General features: G+C 52.1%; 1 protein-coding gene across 4 annotated transcripts in view; it reads right to left on the reverse strand.

The window, feature by feature from the left end:
- Positions 1–25358, reverse strand: part of SCML2 (Scm polycomb group protein like 2) — a 78904-nt gene that overhangs the window by 20444 nt on the left and 33102 nt on the right. For 3 of the 4 annotated variants that reach the window (XM_054166034.1, XM_054166032.1, XM_054166033.1), the window contains exons 4-6: positions 23518–23752; positions 20511–20599; positions 16587–16830 (exon numbers count right to left, since the gene is read on the reverse strand). In XM_054166034.1, the coding sequence (XP_054022009.1) occupies positions 16587–16830; positions 20511–20599; positions 23518–23752 (568 nt within the window). The remainder of the gene's footprint in view (positions 1–16586; positions 16831–20510; positions 20600–23517; positions 23753–25358) is intronic. The other variant, XM_054166035.1, reaches the window with a different exon arrangement.

Consider the following 25358-nt stretch of genomic DNA (forward strand, 5'->3'; position numbering starts at 1 on the left):
GCCCACCCCACCACCCTAAACCAAGCCAACCCCACCACCCCCACACTAAGCCAAGCCCACCCCACCACCCTAAGCCAAGCCAACCCCACCACCCTAAGCCAAGCCAAGCCCACCCCACCACCCTAAGCCAAGCCAACCCCACCACCCCCACCCTAAGCCAACCCCACCACCCCCACCCTAAGCCAAGCCCACCCCACCACCCTAAGCCAAGCCAACCCCACCACCCCCACCCTAAGCCAACCCCACCACCCCCACACTAAGCCAAGCCCACCCCACCACCCTAAACCAAGCCAACCCCACCACCCCCACCCTAAGCCAAGCCCACCCCACCACCCTAAACCAAGCCAACCCCACCACCCCCACACTAAGCCAAGCCCACCCCACCACCCTAAACCAAGCCAACCCCACCACCCTAAGCCAAGCCAAGCCCACCCCACCACCCTAAGCCAAGCCAACCCCACCACCCCCACCCTAAGCCAACCCCACCACCCCCACCCTAAGCCAAGCCCACCCCACCACCCTAAGCCAAGCCAACCCCACCACCCCCACCCTAAGCCAAGCCCACCCCACCACCCTAAGCCAAGCCAACCCCACCACCCCCACACTAAGCCAAGCCCACCCCACCACCCTAAGCCAAGCCAACCCCACCACCCCCACCCTAAGCCAAGCCCACCCCACCACCCCCACACTAAGCCAAGCCCACCCCACCACACTAACCCAAGCCAAACACAAAATACCCAAACAAAACAAAAAAACCCCAACCCAAACAAAACCCCAAACAAACCCAACCCAAATAAAAAACCCTCCCAGCCCAACCCAGAAACACCCAGCCCAACAAAACCCAGCCCAACACCAAAGCAAATAAAAAGAAGTGGAGGGGGGGGGAGAGGAAAAGAGAGGTAAAAAAACCAAACCACCTCCAAATGAATGCTGGAAAGCAAACTTTCTAACAAAGGCTTCAAAAAAAAAACCCCAAACAACCCAAAAATAGAATTAAAATGCAGTGGACAATTTACATTGTAAAATAAACAGATTTGGATGTTTTGAACTGCAGTGGATGTCAGGAAACTACTTCATTAAAAGCAAAAAGAGATCTTTATACCTTCATATTCCTTCCCCTCTCCACATCCCTTCTCCTCTCCACACCTTTATACCCTTTCAGAAGGCCTTTCCTCAGAGAAAAGCATTCCAATAAACATGAAGAAGAATTAATGCACTGCCCTCACAGATGCTTCCCATCAGTCAATTACAGTAAGATCTTGATGAAGTGCTGTTCATCAAGACCACCCCCAAAACTCCTTCACAAGTTCTACAGCCCAGAATAAATCAGTTCTCCTCCCAGAGCAGTCTGCCCAGTTACAAGAGATGCTAACTGCTCCTAGGGAGCTACAAACCCAGTTCTGAGTGGTGAAGAAAATTCATCCAGCTAAAGAGCAGAAACTGACAGACTCAATGATCTCCAGAGGTCCCTTCCAACCACTAACATCATCCTGTGATCCACTGATAACAGGCAAAGTATCATGGCTGCAGCAAAAGCAATGTGGCCAGGAGGCTGAGAGAGGCGATTCTGCCGTTCACCCTCCTCTGTAAGACCTCACATGGAGTGCTGAGTCCAAGTCTAGAGCACTCAAGAGTCCAGATCTGGAGTCCTCAACACAGGAAGGACATGGACCTGATGGAGCAGGTCCAGAGGAGGGACACAAAAGTGATCCAAGGGCTGGAGAACCTCTGGTATGAGGACAGGCTGAGGGAGATGGGGTTGCTCAGCCTGCAGAAGAGAGAACTCCAGTGGGACCTCAGAGCAGCCTGCCAGGACCTGAAGGGGTCTACAAGAAGGCTGCAGAGGGACTGTGCCCAAAGGCCTGCAGGGACAGCAGCAGGGGCAAGGGTTTGAAAGGAGAGCAGAGCAGATGCAGATTGGCTGTGAGGAACAAGTTCTGCCCCAGGAGGCTGCTGCCACACTGCCACAGGTTGCCCAGGGAGGGAGCTGAGGCTCCATGGCTGGAGCTGTTGAAGGTGAGGCTGGAGAAGGCTGTGAGCAGCCTGCTCTGGTGGAGGATGTCCCTGCTGGGTGCAGGGGGTTGGGCTGGATGCCCTTTGGAGCTCCCTTCCAGCCCAAACCATTCTGTGATTCTATGTTCATGATTTAACTCCTGTGACCTGCTCATGAGCAGAAGCTGGCTGCACTGAGAGCAAAATGAAACCTCCAACAGCAGGGAATTGTAGCAGGGCAGCCTTTGGGCTTCTTCTGTAATGAAGCTTGAGAATGCCAACACTTAACTGATTTATTCTGGGCTACTTTCAACAACTCAAGAGTCTTTGTTCACAGACCCTCAGCCCACTTCTCCATCCTCTCCAGGTCCCTCTGGATTGCATCCATCCTGGTGTTGGCCATCAGTGCCTGAGCCAAACCACTCTAGCAGACCAGGGGAGCACAGCAGGCTGCTAACAGTTAGTTTCCTGTATCTTTTATGAATTTGGAATATTGGTAAGCAAATAAAACACAAAAGTAAAACTCCCAGACACATGGAATCATTGTTTTGGAAGAGACCTCCAAAGCTCATCCAGTCCAACCCCCTGCCCCCAGCAGGGACATCCTCCACCAGAGCAGCTTGCTCACAGCCTTCTCCAGCCTCACCTTCAACAGCTCCAGCCATGGAGCCTCAGCTCCCTCCCTGGGCAACCTGTGGCAGTGTTGCAGCAGCCTCCTGGGGCAGAACTTGTACCTCACATCCAGTCGCAATCTGCTCTGCTCTCCTTTCAAACCCTTGGCCCTGGTGCCGTCCCTGCAGGCCTTTGGGCACAGTCCCTCTGCAGCCTTCTTGGAGCTCCTTCAGGTCCTGGCAGGCTGCTCTGAGGTCCCCCTGGAGCCTTCTCCTCTCCAGGCTGAACACCCCCAGCTCCCTCAGCCTGTCCTCACAGCAGAGGTGCTCCAGCCCTCTGACCAAACCAGATCTTGAGAGAAGAACATACTTAAAGATTGTGTAACAATTTTCATGCCCAGCTCTACAAATGCCACTCACCTTAACACCCCAGCACTTAGCTTTCCCACTGCTACTTTAACTCTGAATTTTTCTTCAGGACTTAACTGTTTCTAAGCATTTGCAGTAGAAATGTCAACAGCAAGATGAAATGCAGCCTGCAAACAGGCTTCTTACAAAAGAGAAGCACTGCTGAGACAGCTGGAAGGCTGTAGGAGCATTTCCATCCCTTGCTGTTTGTCTGATTTGGTTGCTAATCCAATGTCAGAAGAAATCTCTTCATCAGGGCTGCTTGCCATCCTCACACATCAAATAGAGACATCCTATCCCTAGGTATCTGAAAAGGACCTTCCTGGCTGTGAGGTAATCACTTGCCCTTTTATTATGCATGCCAAAAGTTCTTCTCTTATGCAATGACATCTTACAAGTAAGATGAACAGGATTTTAACCCAGGGCTGGCACTGCACTATTCTGAGGCTAAACTTTGCCTGCCTGGAAAGCAAAGCAGTATCAACTGGATGCTGCCACTGCACCTTGTGTCCTGTAGTACAGAATACAGAATTACCCAGGTTGGAAAAGACCTCAGAGATCATCAAGTCCAACCTATCACCCAACACCATCTGATCAACTAAACCATGGCCATCCAGTCTCTTTTTTAAACACCTCCAGTGATGGTGACTCCACCACCTCCCTGGGCAGCACATTCCCATGGCCAATCTCTCTTGCTGGGAAGAATTTCTTCCTCATATCCAGCCCAAACCTCCCCCTGGTGCAGCTTGAGACTGTGTGCTCTCCTTCTGTCAGTGCTTGCCTGGGAAAAGAGACCAACCCCCACCTGGCTCCAACCTCCCTTCAGGGAGTTGCAGAGAGCAAGAAGGTCTCCCCTGAGCCTCCTCTTCTCCAGGCTAAGCAACCCCAGCTCCCTCAGCCTCTCCTCACAGGGCTGTGCTCCAGACCCCTCCCCAGCTTTGTTGCCCTTCTCTGGACACCTTCCAGCAGCTCAACATCTTTCCTAACCTGAGGGGCCCAGAACTGGACACAGGACCCAAGGTGTGGCCTAACCAGTGCTGAGCACAGGGCAGGATGACTTCCCTGCTCCTGCTGGCCACACTATTGCTGATCCAGGCCAGGATACCATTACCCTTCTAAAATGCAGCTGTTTGTAGTGATCTGGTGCCACACAACTCTGTGTTTAACTACACTACCACTGCCTGATAAACAAATGCTGGCTTGACCAATTCTTTGTGCCTCTTGCCCACGCTGAAACCTACCAAATGCATTTCCATCCTCACACAGCAGAATCACAAAAATCACAGAAACATTCAGCTTGGAGCAGACCCTCAGGATCACCAAGCCCAACCATTCACCCTACTCTGCAAGGGTCACCCCTAAACCACATCCTCAAGCACCACATCCAAACCACCTCATAACACATCCATGGTTGGTGACTCCACCACCTCCCTGGGCAGCACATTCCAGTCCCTGACCACTCTTGCTGGGAAAGATGTTTCCTACTGTCCAATCTAACCCTACCCAGTCACAGCTTGAGGCCATTCCCTCTTGTTCTATCACTAATGACCTGTGAGAAGAGACCAGCACCAACCTCTCCACAAGGTCCTTCAGGTAGTTGTAGACAGCAGTGAGGTCTCCCCTCAGCCACCTCTGTTTCACACTAACCATCCCCAGCTCCTTCAGCTCATCAGATCTATTCTCCAGGCCCTTCCCAGCTTCCTTGCCCTCCTCTGCCCTGGCTCCAGCACAGCTAAGGTCAAACTCACAACTAAATGCAATGCCAACAGGTTCTCAGGAGCACAGGTATGAATTTCAGGACACTTGGGCTATCCCCTGCTCCCCTCCAGAAGGACATTCAGCAGACAAAAGAGCATCAACCCCAAACAGCTCCAACCACTTCAGGCTGCCCTCTTGAACCACACACATCATCCAGTCCCCTTCAGCTCAGCATCTTCCTACCTGTGCACGCCAGAGGACCAAATATTAGCAGCCTTAACCATTAAGGGGGGAAAGGGGTTGTCAGGTCTCATTTGGTATTGTTTGTCCCCTTCAGCCTAGGGCTCAAGCAGCTGTTTTCAATAGGCAGGCCTGCAACAAAAGCCCACTCTGCCCGGGCAGCCTCTGGGAGATAGCAGCAAATGAGGAGGCTGCTATTTGCATTTGTTGATTTAAAGAGAGGGAATGGGGAGGGGGGAGCAGGAGGGAGTGGGAAGACTGCTAAAGTAATTCCCCATATTGTCTGCAGGCTGTATTGACAGTGATCATCAGTCACCTGCTCATGCTTCCTTCACCCCAGCCTTCAGAGGGAGACCAAAGGTTACGCTGGGTCAGAGGATCCGGAGGGAAATGAAAAGCCAGGCAAAAGGAAAACAAAAAACAAGGGGGAAAGAAAGAAGGGGGGAAAAAAAAGAGCTGCCAACCCCACTGCATCTGCAGACAGAGTCATCCCCACCAGGCCACATGCTCCAAAAACTGAGAGCTTCTCACAGCCTCCTGAGAACTTGCTAAAAGAGAAGGATGAAGAGAAGAGGGAGGGGGAAAAAGCCGAGCTCTGCTGGCAAGTACTGCAGCATTTAGCTGGGGAGGTTTACAACCAAAAAACACCCCAAGAAAACCCCAAGAAAACCCCCCCAAAACGGCACATTTGCCTTTTCAGGATGCTGCTTTGCATCACAAAGAGCTTCTCATTTGCACAAACAAAATCAAGCTGCTTGGAGCTGTTGCTCTTCTACACACAGGCACTGTTTGAGGAGTGGGATGCACTGCGTGGCACCACCTTCCCCAGGCTCTCACCCCCCAAAGCTGCAGCAGCAGCTGAATGGCAAGGATCGTGGTGAGCAAACGGCCTTCACCACAGCCAGGTTAGCAACTGAAGTGCTGCTTTTCAAAGCTCACAGAGCATTAGTTATAGTCATGCCAGTGAGGGCTGGGGGTGAGCACAGAATCAGGTTGGCAAAGCCCCTCAGGATCACCAAGCCCAACCATTCACCCTGCTCTGCAAGGGTCACCCCTAAACCAGAGCCCCAAGCACCACATCCAAACCACCCTGAAACACAGCCAGGCTTGGGGACTCCACCACCTCCCTGGGCAGCACATTCCAGTGCCTGACCACTCTTGCTGGGAAAAAGGTTTCCTACTGTCCAGTCTAACCCTCCCCAGTCACAGCTTGAGGCCATTCCCTCTTGTTCTGGCACTAATCACCTGTGAGAAGAGACCAGCAGCAGCCTCTCCACAACCTCCTTGCAGGTAACTGCAGACAGCAATGAGGTCTCCCCTCAGCTTCCTCTTCCTCAAACTAAACAGCCCAACACACAAACAGCTTTCAGACTTCCACTTACTTCTCATTGAAAACATCCTTTTTTTCCCCCTTCCTTTTTCTTTTTGCCCCCTTCCCCCCTCCAGCCATTCTGTGAGAATCCCTACAAACTCTGTATCCAACACGTGTAAGAGAAACCCCAAAGCCAGTACCTTGGAACTCACGGCCTAAAGATGCTGAGTCCTCATTCCCAGCAAGCAGATCCCACTGCAGTCAGCTGAGCTCATTTGCATGAGAAGGCCATGAAAGATTAGACTTGAGAGATGAGGGACAAATTCTGCTTGCAGAGGCAGAAAAACTGCCCAGGCACATGCCAGGACTGCAAAATTGCACCCCAGAAGGTTATCCCCAAGATCTCCTGCCAGGGCAAGTCGGATATTTAAGGCAACTGTGAAATTGGAAGCCACTGAAAACCTCTGCACTTGGGTAGGGGATGGGACAGATGACAGCTCAAGAGCCTGAATTCTCTCATGCAATTCTACTCAGTAAAATTCCCTCAAAATAATCCACAGTGACAGTTTTGCTCCATGTTTTTATGGGAAGCAAGAGGTGGGGGGGAAGAAGTTCAGTGATACTCAAACATTAGCAACCCACCGTTCAGGTTAGTGTCAGAGAGCAGCAATCACAGGGCAAGACCTATAAAAGCTGAAGTGAACTGACAGGAAGCAAGGCAGGGGTTGCCCTACACTCCCTGAACACAGCACTGCAACCTGAAGGCGCTGCTTGGCACAGCACAAACAGCAGTTCAGGGTTTTAAACGGTATTTACAATCTGGAATGGCTCAGGTTGGAAGGGACCTCAGAGAGCAGCTAATCCAACCCCTCTGGGACACCTCGCAACTAGCCTTGCCTCTCATGCTGTGCCTGCAGGCCTTTGCAAACAGTCTCTCTCCATCCTTCTTGTAGCCCCCTTCAGGTACTGGAAGCTAGCTCTGAAGTCACACCCTGGAGCCTTCTCTCCTCCAGGCTGAACACCCCCAGCTCCCACAGCCTAGCCTCGTAGCAGAGCTGCTCCAATCCCCTGATCATTTTCATGGCCCTCCTCTGGACCCTCTCCATCAGGTCCATGTCCCTCCTGTGTTGAGGGCTCCAGACCTGCACACAGTACTCCAAGTGAGGTCTCCCCAGAGCAGAGCAGAGCAGAGTGGCAGAATCACCTCTGTGGATCTGCTGGCAATGCTGCTTTGGATGCAGCCCAGGCTGCCATTGGCCTTCTGTGCTGCAAGCTCACACTGCCTGCTCCTGTCCAGCTTCTCATCCAGCAGCACCTCCAAGTCCTTTTCCATAGGGCTGCTTTCAACACCTCATCCCCCAGTCTGTACTGGCAGTGAGGATTGTTCTGGCCCACTGATGGCCCCAGACACCCACCCTTGAAGCCCAAGTGGACAGCAAGGCACAGAGGAAGGAACACACGGACAGCTTGCAGGAGAGGCAGCAGCCAAGGCTGAGCCAGAAGAGGACTTGCTCCTCTCCTTGCTGTTCCTCAGCTCCTCCCATCTGCTTTCCTGGGCTGGTCCATTTTGGTGTTTGTTCTTTTCTCTTTTCCTTTGCTTTTCAGGCCCTGGATCTGGTGATGGGGGCAGATGTGTGCTAGACAGCACCACGATGGGTAGGGCAGCAGCATCTGAGCAACCAGACTGGAGGCTTCAGGATGTCTTTCCAGACAGAAATGATTCTGTTTGTCCTGTGCTATTTCTCCTGTGCCCCTCCTGAAATGCAAGCTGAGTTTTCTTCTGAGAACAGCAAAACCTGTCCCACCCCCAGATAAAAAAGAAAACCATGAGGCAAAGAGGTTGAACAATCTCCCCTAAATCCATGGGAGCATTCCACAGCAGATCTAATGGCAATACACCTCCTGAGCTCCAGCCTGGGATTTCAACTAGAAAATTAACCTTTTGGAATACAGCAAGATATTACCATGACAGTTTTGACAACTGGCAATGGAGGTGGAAAAGATTAGCAATTTTTCACAACAGCTTACTGCCAAGGATTATAAAAATTTATGTCCTTATGTCTCCATTCAACAAGAGAGCCACACAAAAGCTCCAGGATCTGTACTGCACCACCAGCTCTGCCCAGCACTGCTGCCATCACTTCTGCTTCAAAGGTAGCTGTGAGATACTAACTGGTGAGACCAGCTCTGGAGCCCTCTGCACAGGAAGGACATGGACCTGATGGAGCAGGACCAGAGGAGAATCATGAAGATGATCCAAGGGCTAGAGAACCTCTAATACGAGCACAGGCTGAGGGAGCTGGGGGTGTTCAGCCTGCAGAAGAGAAGGCTCCAGGCAGACCTCACAGCAGCCTGCCAGGACCTGAACGGGTCTACAAGAAGGCTGCAGAGGGACTGTGCCCAAAGGCCTGCAGGGACAGCAGCAGGGGCAAGGGTTTGAAAGGAGAGCAGAGCAGATGGAGATTGGCTGTGAGGAACAAGTTCTGCCCCAGAAGGCTGCTGCCACACTGCCACAGGTTGCCCAGGGAGGGAGCTGAGGCTCCATGGCTGGAGCTGTTGAAGGTGAGGCTGGAGAAGGCTGTGAGCAACCTGCTCTGGTGGAGGATGTCCCTGCTGAGTGCAGGGGGCTTGGACTGGATGCCCTTGGGAGCTCCCTTCCAGCCCAAGCATTCTAGGATTCTATGATTTCACCTGATTTAACTCCTGTGACCTGCTCATGAGCAGAAGCTGGCTGCACTGAGAGCAAAATGAAACCTCCAACAGCAGGGAATTGTAGCAGAGCAGCACTTGAGGGCTCTTCTGTAATGAAACTTAAGAATTCTGATGTTTATCTGAGCAACCTGAGCTAGTGTGAGGTGTCCCTAGCCAAGGCAGGGGGGTTGGAACTGGATGATCCTTGAGGTCCCTTCCAGCCCTGACAATTCCATGACTCTATCTGATTTCTTTTGGGCTACTCTCATGGACACAGAATCTCTTTGCAGATCCCACCAGAGCTCTGCCTAAATTTCCAACATTTCCTTTGTTTCATCAGCAAATGCAGAGAGCAGCCCTTAATTTTATGTTAATGTGGCAGTTTTGTGTACAACCAAGCTGAAAATACAGCACAGGAAGCTTGACACAATGCCATCACCCACAACAGAAAAGTGCATCTCCAGCAGCCAGCCTGGCAAAACAAAAACTGCACAAAGGAAGCAGGGACTGAATCTTAGGAAGGTCCAGTACAAGGGTGGTGAGACTCTGGAACAGGCTGCCCAGAGAGGTTGTGGATGATTCCTCCCTGGGGGTGCTCAAGGACAGGCTGGATGAGGCCTTGAGCAGCTGAGTCTAGTGGAGAGCTGTCCCTGCCCATGGCAGGGAGGTTGGAGGAGATGATCTCCAGGGTCCCTTCCAACTCAAGCCACTCTATGATAGCTGTGAGTCTTTTGTGAGTCACATTGCTGGAGCCATGTCCTGAAACACCACATGTGCAACTGTGGGTTAACAACCTGAGGCACTAAATTTGACCAGAAAATGCAGTTCAGGCAATCAGAGCAGAAGAAAAACCACAAACATGTATAAAGGCTTGGTTGTATCACTACCCTGGTAAGCAGAGTCTGGAAAACCATAGTGGCTTTTGTTCAGCATATTGCCAGCTTCTTTGATTCTAAAATGTTTCTGCCTGTAGAATTTCCTCCTGATCTTGGCAGAGTTTTCTGCATGAGCAAGGACTGCAAGATAGGAGTCTACTAATGTCTGTACCTTTTGAGATGCATCACTGCTTCATTCTGAGGGGATTCTGTGACCTTGGAGGTCCTTTCTGGCCTGGATGATGCTGTGATTCTCATAGAATCACAGAATGGTCAGGGCTGGAAGGGACCTCAAGGCTCAGCCAGTGCCAACCCCCCTGCCATGGCCAGGGACACCTCACACTGCAGCAGGTTGCTCACAGCCACAGCCAGCCTGGCTGCAAACACCTCCAGGCAGGCGGCTTCCACCACCTCCCTGGGCAACCTCTGCCAGCCTCTCACCACCCTCCTGGGCAACAACTTCTCCCTCACATCCAATCTCAATCTCCCCACTGCTAGTTTTGCTCCATCTCCCCCAGTCCTATCCCTCCCTGACCCCCTCAAAAGTCCCTCCCCAGCTTTCTTGGAGCCCCCTTCAGATCCTGGAAGGCCACAAGAAGGTCTCCTGGGAACCTTCTCCTCTCCAGCCTGCACAACCCCAACTCCCTCAGTCTGTCCTCACAGCAGAGCAGCTCCAGCCCTCTGCTCCTCCTCATGGCCCTTCTCTGGACACCTTCCAGCACCTTCAGAGCCTTCCTGGCACAGAGGCTCCAGAGCTGGCCCCAGAGCTCCAGCTGTGGTCTCAGCAGAGTGGAGCAGAGGGGCAGAATCCCCTCCCTGGCCCTGCTGGCCACACTTCTCTTGCTGCAGCCCAGATTCTGCTTGGCTCTCTGGGCTCCCTGCTGGCTCCTGTGGAGCTTCTCCTCCCCCAGCACCCCCAAGGCCTTTTCTTCAGGGCTCCTCTCCAGCCAGTCCCTGCTCAGCCTGTATCAGTGCTTGGGATTGCCCTGACCCAGCTGCAGGACCTTGCACTTGCTCTTGTTGAACCTCCAGAGGCTGTCATGGGCTCACCTCTCCAGCCTGTCAAGGTCCCTCTGGATAGCCATTCTGGATGGATTCTGTGAAAAGCAGTGTGACCAAAGGCAGACCTCATGAACAGCAGGTACCTGCTCCAAAGGAGTTTCCATCTGAACTACAGATGAATTTAAAGCCAGTGCATTGGACACAGACACTGACACCCCCACAGGTCTGGCTGAAGAGAAGTGTAGGAGCTGTGTTTGCTGTGATGCAGACACAGGGGCCTGTCCTAGGTGTGAGCCTGGCTGTGTTTTCAAAGTGCATTTGCAGGTGGAGAGTGTCTCTGGCTGGGGTTGTACACTTCTCCTTGAGGGGTCCTTCCCTCCTGCAGGTGGGGGTGAAGAACTGCTTTAGCTCCAGAAGAAGCTGGTGGACATGGTCCAGTGTTGACCCTTCACTGCTGGGTCAAGGCTGGACTGGGTGATCTCTGAGGTCTCTTCCAACCAGATATAGTCTGTAAGAACACATCTGAAAATTCAACTAAACCAACATAACTCCTAAACCAGACAAATAAAGAGACTTTGGAGTCTCTGCTTGAGCCTGGACTGCTCTTATTGCTGCAGACAGCTTTTGCAGGAGACCTGCAGCAGCAGGGGCTGATTAGTGTAATGAGAGATGATTGCTCTCCCTGACAGTAAATGCACTGAATGGGGAGAGAAGCAATGAGGGAACACAGTGTGGAAGGGCACAGGCAGAGGAAAAGAGGAAGAGGACTGAGGATAAAAGCCACAGGGTGTCACTTTTTATTCAGGTTGCTACATCAAGTCCCTTTGGCCACCCAAGTTCTCTCCTGAGCAGTACAAAGAGAAGTTCACTCTTCATGAGTCCTTGCATCTCCTTTATCCACCAGAGATATCTCAGGCTGGAGGAGGCTGAGAGAGATGTCATTGCTCTCTACAGCTCCCTGAAGGGAGGTTAGAGAGAGGAGGGGGCAGCCTCTGCTCCTGGGTGGCAAGGGACAGGAGCAGAGGAAATGGTTCCAAGCTGCACCAGGGGAGGTTCAGGCTGGATGTTAGGAAATATTTCTTCCCTGGAAGGGCTCTCAACCATTGGAATGGTCTGTCCAGGGCAGTGCTGGAGGCACCATCCCTGGGGGTGTCCAAGCAGTGTGTGTAGTTGGTACTTAGGAACATGGTTTGATGCTGACCCTGCAGTGCTGGGTTGAGGGCTGGACTGGGTGAGCTTGGAGCTCTCTTCCAACCAGACAGATTTTGTGATTCTGTGAGAGAAAATGGCCTTGAGTTGCACCAGGGGAGGCTTAGATTGGGTATTAGAGGAAACTTCTTCACTAAAGGCATTCTCAAACACTGAAACAATTCCCCAAAGAGGTGGCTGAAGTCCATTCCCTATCCCTGGAGGTGTTCAGAAGCAGCACAGATGTGGTGCTGAGGGACATGGTTTAGCACCAGACTTGGCAGAGTTAGAGAATGGCTGGACTCTCAAGGATCTTAAAGGCCTTTTCCAACCAAAACAGTTCTGTGATCCTGTGATGATTCCAAGCCTGTGGGGATCAGGGATATACAGGAACTGATCCCTCTCCAGATGCTGCTCACATCTGGATGGTAGATGCTACTGGTGGAGTCCCCATCCCTGGAGGTGTTCAAGGAAGGCTTGGATGTGGCACTTGGAGCCATGGTTTAGTTGTCAGGAGGTGTTGGGTACTAGGTATTAGGTTGGACTTGATGATCTCTGAGGTCTTTTCCAACCTGGTGGATTCTATTCTATTCTATTCTGAGAGCAGCCTTTGCAGGTGGCACTACTTCTCCTTGTCCCCAGTTGTTCCTTTTGCTTTCTGGTTTTTATGGGCCAGGTTTTACTTCTATTAGCAATAAAATATAAAGTGAGCTGCCTAAGTAACTGCTGCTGACTGAACAGTAAAATGAATATGCAGAGAAGCAGCAGCTCTGACAATCTCCAGTCAGCTGCTGTCTACTTTAAGACATCAGCCTCAGCCACAAGTAGCTACAGTGCAACACAAGAATATTCTTAGGCACAGCAACAGCTTTCTTCTGTTGTCCAACTGAGGCAAATCAAAATTACAGCCTGTGAAAGTTAAACAGCAAGCACAAGGTTTGGCCTAGAAAGAGAGCCAACAGCAAAACAGCCAAAAGACATCAAACTTTAAAGCCTTTTTTTACAGCATATTAAAAAAGCTTTCAGTTAGGTGGGCCCAGGAGATGATCAAAATCAGGAGGGGATCTGCTGGAGAGCAGCCCTGTGCAGAAGGACCTGGGAGTGCTGGTGGGCAGCAAGTTCTGCATGGCACAGCAATGTGCCCTGGGGCCCAAGAAGGCCAATGGGGTCCTGGGAGGCATTAGGAGGAGTGTGGCCAGCAGAGCCAGGGAGGTTCTCCTCCCTCTCTGTTCTGCCTTGCTGAGACCTCCCCTGGAATATTGCATCCAGCTCTGGGCTCCCCAGGTCAGGAGGGACAGGGATCTGCTGGAGAGAGTCCAAGGGAGGGCTGCAAGGATGCTGAAGGGACTGGAGACTGCCTGGGGAGGAGAGGCTGAGAGCCCTGGGGGTGGTTAGTCTGGAGAGGAGAAGGCTGAGAGGGGATCTGACCAATGGCTATCAATAGCTGAGGGCTGGGGGTCAGGAGGGAGGGGACAGGGACAGGCTCTGCTCAGCTGCACCCTGGGACAGGCCAAGGGGCAATGGCTACAAACTGCAGCACAGGAGGTTCCAGCTCAACAGGAGGAGGAACTTCTTGCCTGTGAGGCTCCCAGAGCCCTGGAGCAGGCTGCCCAGAGAGGTTGTGGAGTCTCCTTCTCTGGAGCCTTTCCAGCCCTGTCTGTTCCTGTGTGACCTGTGTCCTGCTCTGGCAGGAAGGTTGGACTTGATCTTCAGAGGTCCCTTCCAACCCCTCACATCCTGTGATCCATAAGGCAATTCTGGAGAAAGCCTGCTAGAGCAGATGGTCCTTCAGGTTGATCCAGCACACACATTATCATGCCAGCTTCTTCTCCCAGAGCAATGATCCCTGAGTGCCAAGTTACCTCTGAAAGCACTTCAGTGACCAAGAGACACAGCAAACGCCAAACTACTACATCCTTGAAATATGAAGCCTGGGCCAGCAGGCCTGGGCAGCACCAAGCACCTCTGTCCAATCCCACAGCACACAAATTACTGTCAGCAGAGAGATTTCTAAGGAAGCAAACCACAGTATGGGCTAGGCACAGCTTCTGCTACTGTAATTCCACTGCACACATACCCTGGCATCCAGCCAGGTCCACTCAAGTCACATTTTCTGATAAGGACCCAAAGACAAAACAACAACATGGAGATTAAAGCCCAAATGCTAGAAACATTGGTCCAAGCCAACTTTTTGCCTACCTTCTCCATTTTATCTTCTCTAAACTGTGTCTCAGTTCCTGAGCTTATCTGTCTGAACCCAATGTGAGTTCCAGAAGATATGGCTCTAAAGAGTAAATGTACCAAGTAATTCAGGCTGAGTACATTCACCCCTATCTAAGCAGCCTGTGTTTAGACAGCTCTTGAAAGCCTCCCATGACACAGGTCCTGCATTCTTGCTGGGCATCCTAAATAGCTAAGTCAGGAAATGGTTGAAATGAAATCACAGAATGCTCTGAATGTAATCCCTCTGCTGCTCTGGGGATTCTCTCTTTCTGTGGAGTAAGACTTCTCTGTCAAACTGCTTGAGCTCTTGGGTCCTCACTGCCTTCACATTTGACAGGATCCAAGGAATCATGGAATGGTTTGGGTTGGAAGGGACCTCCTAAGCTCATCCAGTCCAAGCCCCCTGCACTCAGCAGGGACATCCCCACCTAGATCAGGTTGCTCAGAGCACCATCAAGCCTGACCTTCAATACTTTCCAGGGAGGGGGCCAAAAGCACTGTGGCAGTGTGGCAGCAGCCTCCTGGGGCAGAACTTGTTCCTCACAGCCAATCTCCATCTGCTCTGCTCTCCTTTCAAACCTTTGCCCCTGGTGCTGTCCCTGCAGGCCTTTGGGCACAGTCCCTCTGCAGCCTTCTTGTAGCCCCTTCAGCTCCTGGCAGGCTGCTGTGAGGTCTGCCTGGAGCCTTCTCTTCTGCAGGCTGCACACCCCCAGCTCCCTCAGTCTGTGCTCACAGCAGAGCTGCTCCAGCCTTCTGGACCTGGCTCTCCTCTGGACCTGCTCCATCACGTCCATGTCCTTCCTGTGTTGAGGACTCTGAGTCTGGACCCAGCCCTGCAGGTGAGGTCTCCCCAGAGCAGAGGGGCAGGATCCTCTCTCTCCATCTCTGGCCATGCTGCTTTGGCCTTCTGAGCTGCAAGTGCCCAGGTTGACAGCTCACATCCAGCTTCTTGCCCACCACTCAGCAGGGACATCCTCCACCAGAGCAGGTTGCTCAAAGCCTTCTCCAGCCTCACCTTCAACAGCTCCAGCCATGGGGGCTCAGCTCCCTCCCTGGGCAATCTGTTACAGTGGTCTTAGTCTGAATGTTAAGAACAAATCAATGAGGTGGTGGAACACTGCAACAGGTTGCCCAGGGAGGGAGCTGAGGCTCCATGCCTGGAGATGTTCGAGGTGAGACTTGAGACGGGTCTGAGAAGCCTGCTCTAGTGCAGGATGTCCCTGCTGAGTGCAGGGAGGTTGACCTAGATGACCTTTGGAGGTCCCTTCTGACCCAAGCTATTCTATGACCCAAGAGAACAGAGGGAAACAAAGAGTTGGATTTTCTCCAAGGACCATTTCCTAGAAAGACAAACAAGGCAACACAAGCAGCCAGCTGCAGATGAAGCCAGGAGGAAAACCACACTGTGAGAGAGGCTCTTTGATCCCAGCCATCAAAAACCTCCTCCATCAGCCACTCAAGGTGAAGCTGAAGAAGGCTGTGAGCAACCTGCTCTAGTGGAGGATATCCCCGCTGAGTGCAGGGGGGTTGGACTGGATGCCCTTTGGAGCTCCCTTCCAACCCAAACCAGTCCATGTTTCCATGATTCCTGTCAAATGTGAAGGCAGTGAGGACCCAAGAGCTCAAGCAGTTTGACAGAGAAGTCTTACTCCACAGAAAGAGAGAATCCCCAGAGCAGCAGAGGGATTACATTCAGGGCTATCCCTCTTCATTCCATTTCACTTCTCTGCTAGCAAGCTGTACATTATAAAGCACAGTGGCTCCCAGTTAAAGGGACTCTCTAGCCCCTATCTACAACCATCCTTTAAAGGATGATGAAGCCTTCAGAACAGGCAGCTTCAAGGCAGAATGTTGTATGAAGGAAGAAACACTAAAACACATAGCTTGAGCATCACAGAAGCAAAGACTCCTTTGCTTTCTCAGTAGTTAGCTTAAGACAAAAGTGCTGCTACCACCAGTATCTCCCTGTCCTTAAACAGCAGCATTTCACCATCTGTAACACAAACAGCAGATCTGGCTGCACTTGAAGCCTCTTCACAAACACCCCCAAACACACAGAAATTAGGCATGATCAAAAGCCTTCCTAATAGCATTAAACAAAACACACCCCCAGAGCTCCTGTGAGCAGGCACAAACTGCTGGCCAGACACTATTCTGTTAGCTTTAAACTGCAGAGAGAACCCTGAGCAGCATTTCATCCTCCTCAGCTCCTCACAAATCAAATCTCCAGCCCCTTATCTGCATGCAGCCAGCTGGGGTTTTAAAATCCTGCTGTAATTGAGGGGAGGAGGGGTGGGGGTGGGTGGGGGGTGGAAAATAATGAAGCAATATTATTAGTCATCTTACCATTGTTCCCTGGTGGCTGTAATGCATCTCCTGTCAAGCTACACCATCCAACAGGGAAAATATCTCGAGAGTCACATCTGCACCAGTAGTCAAATGCTCCTCTCCAGCCATCAAAGGTCACAAAAACTTCATCTCCTTTCACATCTCCAATGGTTGCTGGGCAAATCATGTAGGGGTTCTTTCTGTCTATAGCTTCCAGCTTCATTCCAACCTTAAAGCAGTTTGGCACAGGTTTTGGGGGTTCCTAGGAAAGGCAGAGGGGCAGAATGTTGCTTTGCTATCACCTCTTAAAACACACAAAGAAAAAACTCTGTTTGTCCTCAACATCACAGCATCACAGGACATGAGAGACTGGAAGGAAGGGACCTCCAGAGGTCATCCAGTCCAACCCCCCTGCCAGAGCAGGAGCACCCAGGGTAGTCTGCACAGGAATGCATCCAGATGGGGTTGGAATGTCCCCAGAAAAGGAGACTCCACAACCTCCCTGGGCAGCCTGCTCCAGGCCTCTGCCACCCTCACTGCAAAGAAGTTTCTCCTCATGTTGAGCTGAAACCTTCTCTGTTCAAGTTTGTCTCCATTGTTCCTTGGCTTATTGCTGGGCACCACCCAAAAGAGCTTGGCCCCCTCCACTTGACCCCCAGCCCTCAGCTATTGATAGGCATTGATCAGATCCCCTCTCAGCCTTCTCTTCTCCACACTAAACAGCCCCAGGCCTCTCAGTCTCTCTTCACAGGGGAGACACTCAAGTCCCCTAAGCAAACTCCTGGCTCTCCCTTGGACTCTCTCCAGCAGGTCTCTGTCTCTCTTGACCTGGGGAGCCCCAAACTGGACACAGCATTGCAGGAGTGGTCTCAGCAGGGCAGAGCAGAGGGGGAGAAGCAGCTCCCTAGCCCTGCTGGCCACACTTTTTTTGATACATCCCATTGGCTCTCTTGGCCCCCAGGGCACATTGCTGTCCCATGCAGAACTTGCTGCCCACCAGCACTCCAAAGTCTTTCTCCATGGAGCTGCTTTCCAGCAGCACAGCTCCTAACCCGTCCTGGTGCCTGCTTTTATTCCTGCCCAGATGCAGGACCCTGCACTTGTCCTTACTGAACTCCATGAGGTTTGCCTGCAGCCAGCTCTCAGCCTGTCCAGATCCTTACTGCTCCTACTCACCCCCCTCAAAAAAGTTGTAGTAGAGAGTGAAGGAAACTTCCTCCTCTTTCAAATGTGCTTTTCTCTTCTGTAATATAAAAGTTCTGCACCACAAAAACCCTCTTCCCACCAACAGAGCTGTGCTAATTAGCAGAACTCTCCACTGACTGTAAGACCCAGCTAGGAGTAGTTACATCAGGCAGTGGCTGCACCCCATCCATTAGTGTCTGGGCAGCAAGACAGCAGGAGGCACTAAAATGAAATGATTACCTGCTAACAAAGGAAGGGCAGGCTTGCAGGCAACAGATATTTCTGGGGACTGATAACTGTCTGGTAAAAGCTTCACACACACACATCCCCCCCCAATTAATCCATGAAAAATTCATTAGCAGTGGACATTATTTAGAGGCTTCTGTTAACTCTAATTGGGTTGAGACCAAGTCCAGGGGGACAAAAGTAAAACCAAAAATCAAGGCAATGCAACCAGCAGCAGGGTAGCCACAGAGAAGAAGCTCAGACCAAGTGGAGGCCAAATTACCACCTCAGCCTCTGGAGGTTCTGCACCATCAGGGTGCTGCAAGACTGCAACAGGTTGCCCACAGAGGTGGTTGAAACCTCATCCCTGGAGATATTCAAGGTGAGGCTTGACAGGGCTCTGGGCAACCTGATCTAGAGAAGAGCAATGAGGCTGGGGAGAGGTCTGGAGCACAGCCCTGTGAGGAGAGGCTGAGGGAGCTGGGGTTGCTTAGCCTGCAGAAGAGAAGGACCAGGAGAGACCTTATTGCTCTCTACAACTACCTGAAGGGAGGTTGTAGCCAGGTGGGGGTTGGTCTCTTCTCCCAGGCAACTGGCACCAGAACAAGAGGGCACAGTCTCAAGCTGTGCCAGGGGAAGTTTAGGCTGAAGGTGAGGAGATAGTTCTTCCCAGAAAGAGGAATTGGCCATTGGAATGTGCTGCCCAAGGAGGTGGTGGAATCACCATCCCTGGAGGTGTTCAAGAGGGGACTGGATGTGGCACTTGGAGCCATGGTTTAGTTGTCAGGAGGTGTTAGGTATCAGGTAACAGGTTGGACTTGATCTCTGTGGTCTTTTCCAACCTGATTGATTCTATGATTCTAGTGGAGGATGTCCCTGCTGACTGCAGGGGGGTTGGGGTGGATGAGCTTGGGAGGTTCCTTCCCACCCAAACCATTCTACAGTTCTATGAAGCTCACTGCATCATCTCAGCCATGCTGGGAGTCTGGCACAGGGAAATGTGACTCATCATAACTCACAATTTATAGAATCTTAGAGAAAAAAAGATACAATAAAGTTAGCAGGCAAGCAATGTGATTGTAGGGCTGGACCTAACTGTCTGATTTGCTGACAAGCCTGTAAGTGTCCTACAAGGACAGGCTGAGGGAGCTGGGGGTGTGCAGCCTGGAGAAGAGAAGGCTCAAGACAGACCTCAGAGCAGCCTGCCAGGACCTGCCAGGGCTACAAGAAGGCTGCAGAGGGACTGTGCCCAAAGGCCTGCAGGGACAGCACCAGGGGCAAGGGTTTGAAAGGAGAGCAGAGCAGATTGAGATTGGCTGTGAGGAACAAGTTCTGCCCCAGGAGGCTGCTGCCACACTGCCACAGGTTGCCCAGGGAGGGAGCTGAGGCTCCATGGCTGGAGCTGTTGAAGGTGAGGCTGGAGAAGGCTGTGAGCAACCTGCTCTGGTGGAGGATGTCCCTGCTGAGTGCAGGGGCTTGGGCTGGATGAGCTTTGGAGCTCCCTTCCAACACAAACCATTCTATGACTCCACTATTCTCAGTATCAGAAATGAAGCCACTCAGTGTGCAGCCAGCAGGGCTTTACCCCCTTGACAAGAGAAGTGAAGCAAGAAGTCATTTCACTCTCACTGCTGCCTTTATCTCATTTCCCATGTTTCACAGGAACTCCCTCAAGAACCATGTTCAAAACACTCAGCAGCTTCTCTGCTGCTTTCAATACTTTCTCACTACATTTATATCAATAACACAGCAGTCATGGAAGTCTCAATTCTGTTTCTAGTTTATCTGAATGGACTACAAGCAGATCACTCCCTGCCTGTCTCTGCAGCTTGCCAGCAGCAGATCTCTCCCTGCCTGTCTCTGCAGCTTGCCAGCAGCAGATCTCTCCCTGCCTGTCTCTGCAGCTTGCCAGCAGCAGATCACTCCCTGCCTGTCTCTGCAGCTTGCCAGCAGCAGATCACTCCCTGCCTGTCTCTGCAGCTTGCCAGCAGCAGATCACTCCCTGCCTGTCTCTGCAGCTTGCCAGCAGCAGATCACTCCCTGCCTGTCTCTGCAGCTTGCCAGCAGCAGATCACTCCCTGCCTGTCTCTGCAGCTTGCCAGCAGCAGATCACTCCCTGCCTGTCTCTGCAGCTTGCCAGCAGATCACTCCCTGCCTGTCTCTGCAGCTTGCCAGCAGCAGATCTCTCCCTGCCTGTCTTTGCAGCTTGCCAGCAGCAGATCTCTCCCTGCCTGTCTCTGCAGCTTGCCAGCAGCAGATCACTCCCTGCCTGTCTCTGCAGCTTGCCAGCAGCAGATCACTCCCTGCCTGTCTCTGCAGCTTGCCAGCAGCAGATCTCTCCCTGCCTGTCTCTGCAGCTTGCCAGCAGCAGATCTCTCCCTGCCTGTCTCTGCAGCTTGCTCAAAGTCATTTTAAGTACCAGCCTTGCTTCCTGCTGCTGCAGACATGCAGGGTAAAATCTTGGCCTCCTCATTAAGCAACGTACCCAGGCACCAGCTGAGAATTGGTCACCAGCAGTCCCTTTCTTCTTACCTTCTTGAAGAATGCTGTAGGTGCCATTTCTGCTCCATTCAGAGTTCTTAACAGAAACATTGGCCAAGAAGAGGCATTCATCTGGAACCCTGAGCAACAAACAAACATCAGGTTCAACGTGGCAAAATGCAAGGTCCTGCAGCTACATCAGGGCAACCCTAGATATCAGTTCAGGCTGGGGGGGGATGATGAGATTGAGAGCAGCCCTGAAGAAAAGGACCTGGGAGAGCTGGTGGATGAGAAGCTGGACATGAGCCAGCAGTGAGCACTTGCAACCCAGTAGGCCAATGGCAGCCTGGGCTGCATCAGAAGCAGCACAGCCAGCAGGTCAAGACAGGTGATTCTGCCACTCTGCTCTGGTGAGAGCTCACCTGCAGTGCTGTGTCCAGCTCTGAGGCCCCTAACACAAGAGAGAGGCATGGAGCTGCTGGAGCAGGTCCAGAGGAGGGCCACAAAGATGATAGTAAAGGTGGAGAATCTCCCCTGTGACTACAGACTGAAAGAATTGGGGCTGTTCAGACTGGAGAAGAGAAGGCTCCAGAGGGACCTTAAAGCTACATTTCAGTATCTAAAGGAGACCTACAGGAAGGCTGGGGAGGGACTGTACAGGAGTGGTAGGACAAGGGACAATGATTTGAAAATGGAGCAGGGCAGATTTAGGTTGGACATAAGGAAGAAGTTCTGCACAATGAGAGCACAGAACAGGCTGCCCAGGGAGGTGGTGAAGTCATCATCACTGGAGATGTTCAAGAAGCTGTAGCTGTGGTGCTTCAGGAAATGGTTTAGTGGTCATGGTACTTGGGTTAGGGTTGGATTCAATGATCTTGAAGTCTTTTTCCAGCCTCAATGACTCTATGATTCTATGAAAATAAATAAACAGCCTTAAAAATATATTAATAAAAGCAGGGAACATATTAGAAGACATAAACTGGATGATCATAGAATCATAGAGTGGGTGGAGTTGCAAGGGAGCTCCAAAGGTCACCCAGTCCAACCCCCTGCACTCAGCAGGGACATCCTCCACCAGAGCAGGTTGCTCACAGCCTTCTCCAGCCTCACCTTCAACAGCTCCAGCCATGGAGCCTCAACCACCTCCCTGGGCAACCTGTGGCAGTGTGGCAGCAGCCTCCTGGTGCAGAATTTGTTCCTCAAAGCCAATCTCAATCTGCTCTGCTCTCCTTTCAAACCCTTGCCCCTGCTGCTGTCCCTGCAGGCCTTTGGGCACAGTCCCTCTGCAGCCTTCTTGCAGCCCCTTCGGGTACTGGAAGGTCAACATCCTTCATTAATAAGTGAGTGAAAAGCACAAATGAGAGTAAAAAGCACAAATGATCATCAGATTTTTAGATGAACTACCCCATTCACACAGAAGAAGGGTTTGGCTGCCAACAGTCTCATTCCAGATTAATCTTCCCTCAGAATGAAATATTTTCTATTGAAAAAGAAACCAAAATGAAACAACAACAACAAAAAACAACCAAGAGCAAAACCACAACTTGCTGCTTTCTGTGCTTTCCAAGAGAATGTTTCAAAGTACTGAGTAAGGTAACAGAATACAGAATTAAGCAGGTTGGAAAAGATCTCAGACATCATCCAGTCCAACCTACCACCCAGCACAACCTAATCAACTAACCCATGGCACCAAGTGCCTCAGCCAGGCTCTTTTTGAACATCTCCAGGGATGGTGACTCCACCACCTCTCTGGGCAGCACATTCCTATGGCCAGTTCCTCTTTCTGGGAAGAACTTTATCCTCACCTCCAGCCTAAACTTCCCCTGGCACAGCTTGAGACTGTGTCCTCTTGTTCTGGTGCTGGGTGCCTGGGAAAAGAGACCAACCCCCACCTGGCTACAACCTCCCTTCAGGGAGTTGGAGAGAGCAAGAAGGTCTCCCCTGAGCCTCCTCTTCTCCAGGCTAAGCAACCCCAGCTCCCTCAGCCTCTCCTCCCAGGGCTGTGCTCCAGACCCCTCCCTTGGTCCTGCTCTGGCAGAAGGGTTGGACTGGAAGCTCTCCAGAGGTCCCTTCCAGCCCCTGAGATCCTGAGAGCCTATGAACTATGAGAAACTGAGGCTGGAACAAGAACCCTTTGCTGTATTAATCACTTTCTCAAACCCCTTATGCCACATGCATAATTCCACCTAGGTAAAAATCAGGTAGGAGGGACTGTCTCAGCTGGTTATTAGGACAGAAGCAGAACATTAACATTCAGAAGGCTCCCTACTACTCAGGAGAGGAAAAAAAAAGAAAAGAAAAGGGAAAACCAGTTGCTTAAATGTCTTAACAGGAGGTAATTACACACCCAATTAGCTCCCAGCTCTGCCCAGGAACAGGATGCTGTACCAGTGCCAAAAAGGCTTTCTCAGAAACGTACCTAGGTGTGCCAGAATGTTTGATTGCTGGAATTCAGCCTAGCTCTAGAAAAATATAAGGCAGGAGGGACAAAATAACGGCACTGGAATTCTGGGAACCTTAAAGATCAGCCAGTTCCAACCCCCCTGCCATGGGCAGGGACACCTCCCACCAGCCCAGCTTGCTCAAGGCCTCATCCAGCCTGGCCTTGAACACCTCCAGGGAGGAGGCAGCCACAGCCTCCCTGGGCAACCTGTGCCAGAGTCTCCCCAGCCTCACTCTAAAGAATTTCTTCCTCCTCTCCAGTCTCAATCTGCCCTCCTCAAGCTTCACTCCATTCCCTCTCATCCTACCACTGCCAGCCCTTGGCAAAAGTCCCTTCCCAGCCTTCTTGCAGTCCCTTTCAGGTACTGGAAGGCTGCTCTGAGGCGTTCTGGGAGCCTTCTCTTCTCTAGGCTGAACAGCTCAAATTCTCTCAGCCTGTCCCCACAGGGGAGGTTCTCCATCCCTCTGCTCAGCTTTGTGGCATACTCTGGACAGCCCCAACTCCCTCTCTGCTCCTCAACAGTGAACGAATCACCTGTGTAAAACATTCTTTGGCCAACAAAGCGACCTGGGCACCCCCCCCAAGGAACCCCCACGCAGAAGCTCTGCTGCTTACCCAGGGGAGGCTGGAGCATGCCCCCTTTCTTTTCACAGGTCCCGATGGGCTGTATGTCTGAGGAATCCACCAGCCTCCAGAAATCATTTTTGTTGTCACTGCCATCCAGCCTCAGCCTGAGCCTGGCCCCCGAGGTGCCAATGACCGTGGCGATGCAGACCGAGGTGACGTTGCGAGGGTCTCGAGCCTCCAGCTTCATGCCCACCTTGAAATCGTTGCTAGGGGGAACTCTGGACTGCAAGGGAAGGCAAAGGAAAGGACTCTCTCTTGTGGCTGTCAGCAGTGCCACACTGCCCAGCCTGCTTCAGCCCACACCCTTCAGCCATCCAAGCAAGGGAAGGCAAAGGAAAGGACTCTCTCGTGGGGCTGTCAGCAGTGCCACACTGCCCAGCCTGCTTCAGCCCACAGCCTTCAGCCATCCAAGCAAGGGAAGGCAAAGGAAAGGACTCTCTTGTGTGGCTGTCAGCACTGCCACACTGCCCAGCCTGCTTCAGCCCACAGCCTTCAGCCATCCAAGCAAGGGAAGGCAAAGGAAAGGACTCTCTTGTGTGGCTGTCAGCACTGCCACACTGCCCAGCCTGCTTCAGCCCACAGCTTTCAGCCATCCAAGCAAGGGAAGGCAAAGGAAAGGACTCTCTTGTGTGGCTGTCAGCAGTGCCACACTGCCCAGCCTGCTTCAGCCCACAGCCTTCAGCCATCCAAGCAAGGGAAGGCAAAGGAAAGGACTCTCTTGTGTGGCTGTCAGCAGTGCCACACTGCCCAGCCTGCTTCAGCCCACAGCCTTCAGCCATCCAAGCAAGGGAAGGCAAAGGAAAGGACTCTCTTGTGTGGCTGTCAGCACTGCCACACTGCCCAGCCTGCTTCAGCCCACAGCCTTCAGCCATCCAAGCAAGGGAAGGCAAAGGAAAGGACTCTCTCGTGGGGCTGTCAGCACTGCCACACTGCCCAGCCTGCTTCAGCCCACAGCCTTCAGCCATCCAAGCAAGGGAAGGACTCTCTCATGGGGCTGTCAGCACTGCCACACTGCCCAGCCCGCTTCAGCCCACAGCCTTCAGCCATCCCAGCATGTCACAGAAACGGCCAAAGAGAAGCTGCTGAACTTCCAAGCCCTACCAGGACAGGCTGAGGGAGCTGAACCACAGGCATGCTGCCTGAGTCCACTTTGACTAGAGCTCTTCTCACCCTGCAGAAGAGGGAAGACAAGACACAAATGCACTTTCTTGCCCCACCTTGAAGGATCACAGTATCACCAAGGTTGGAAGAGACCTCAAAGATCATCAAGTCCAACCTGTCAACACAGACCTCATGACTAGACCATGGCACCAAGTGCCACAGCCAATCCCCTCTTGAACACCTCCAGGGATGATGACTCCACCACCTCCCTGGGCAGCACATTCCAATGGCAAACAACTCTCACAGAACAAGAGGTGATTCTGCCACTTTCCCCTGCTCTCATGAGACCTCACCTAGAACACTGTGTCCAGCTCTGGGGCCCCCAGCAGAAGAGGGACATAGAGCTGCTGGAACAGGTCCAGAGGAGGCCACCAAGATGATTAGAGGGCTGGAGAACCTCCCCTGTAGGGACAGGCTGAGCGAGTTGGGGCTGTTCAGCCTGGAGAAGAGAAGGCTCCAGGCAGACCTCACAGCAGCCTGCCAGTACATGAAGGTGGCTACAAGAAGGATGGGGAGAGGCTGTTTGCAAAGGCCTGCAGGGACAGGACCGGGGCAATGGTTTGAAAGGAGAGCAGAGCAGATGGAGATTGGCTGTGAGGAACAAGTTCTGCCCCAGGAGGCTGCTGCCACACTGCCACAGGTTGCCCAGGGAGGGAGCTGAGGCTCCA

The sequence above is a fragment of the Dryobates pubescens genome, chromosome 12 (genome assembly GCF_014839835.1).
Source record: "Dryobates pubescens isolate bDryPub1 chromosome 12, bDryPub1.pri, whole genome shotgun sequence".
Classification (NCBI taxonomy): Eukaryota; Metazoa; Chordata; class Aves; order Piciformes; family Picidae; genus Dryobates; species Dryobates pubescens.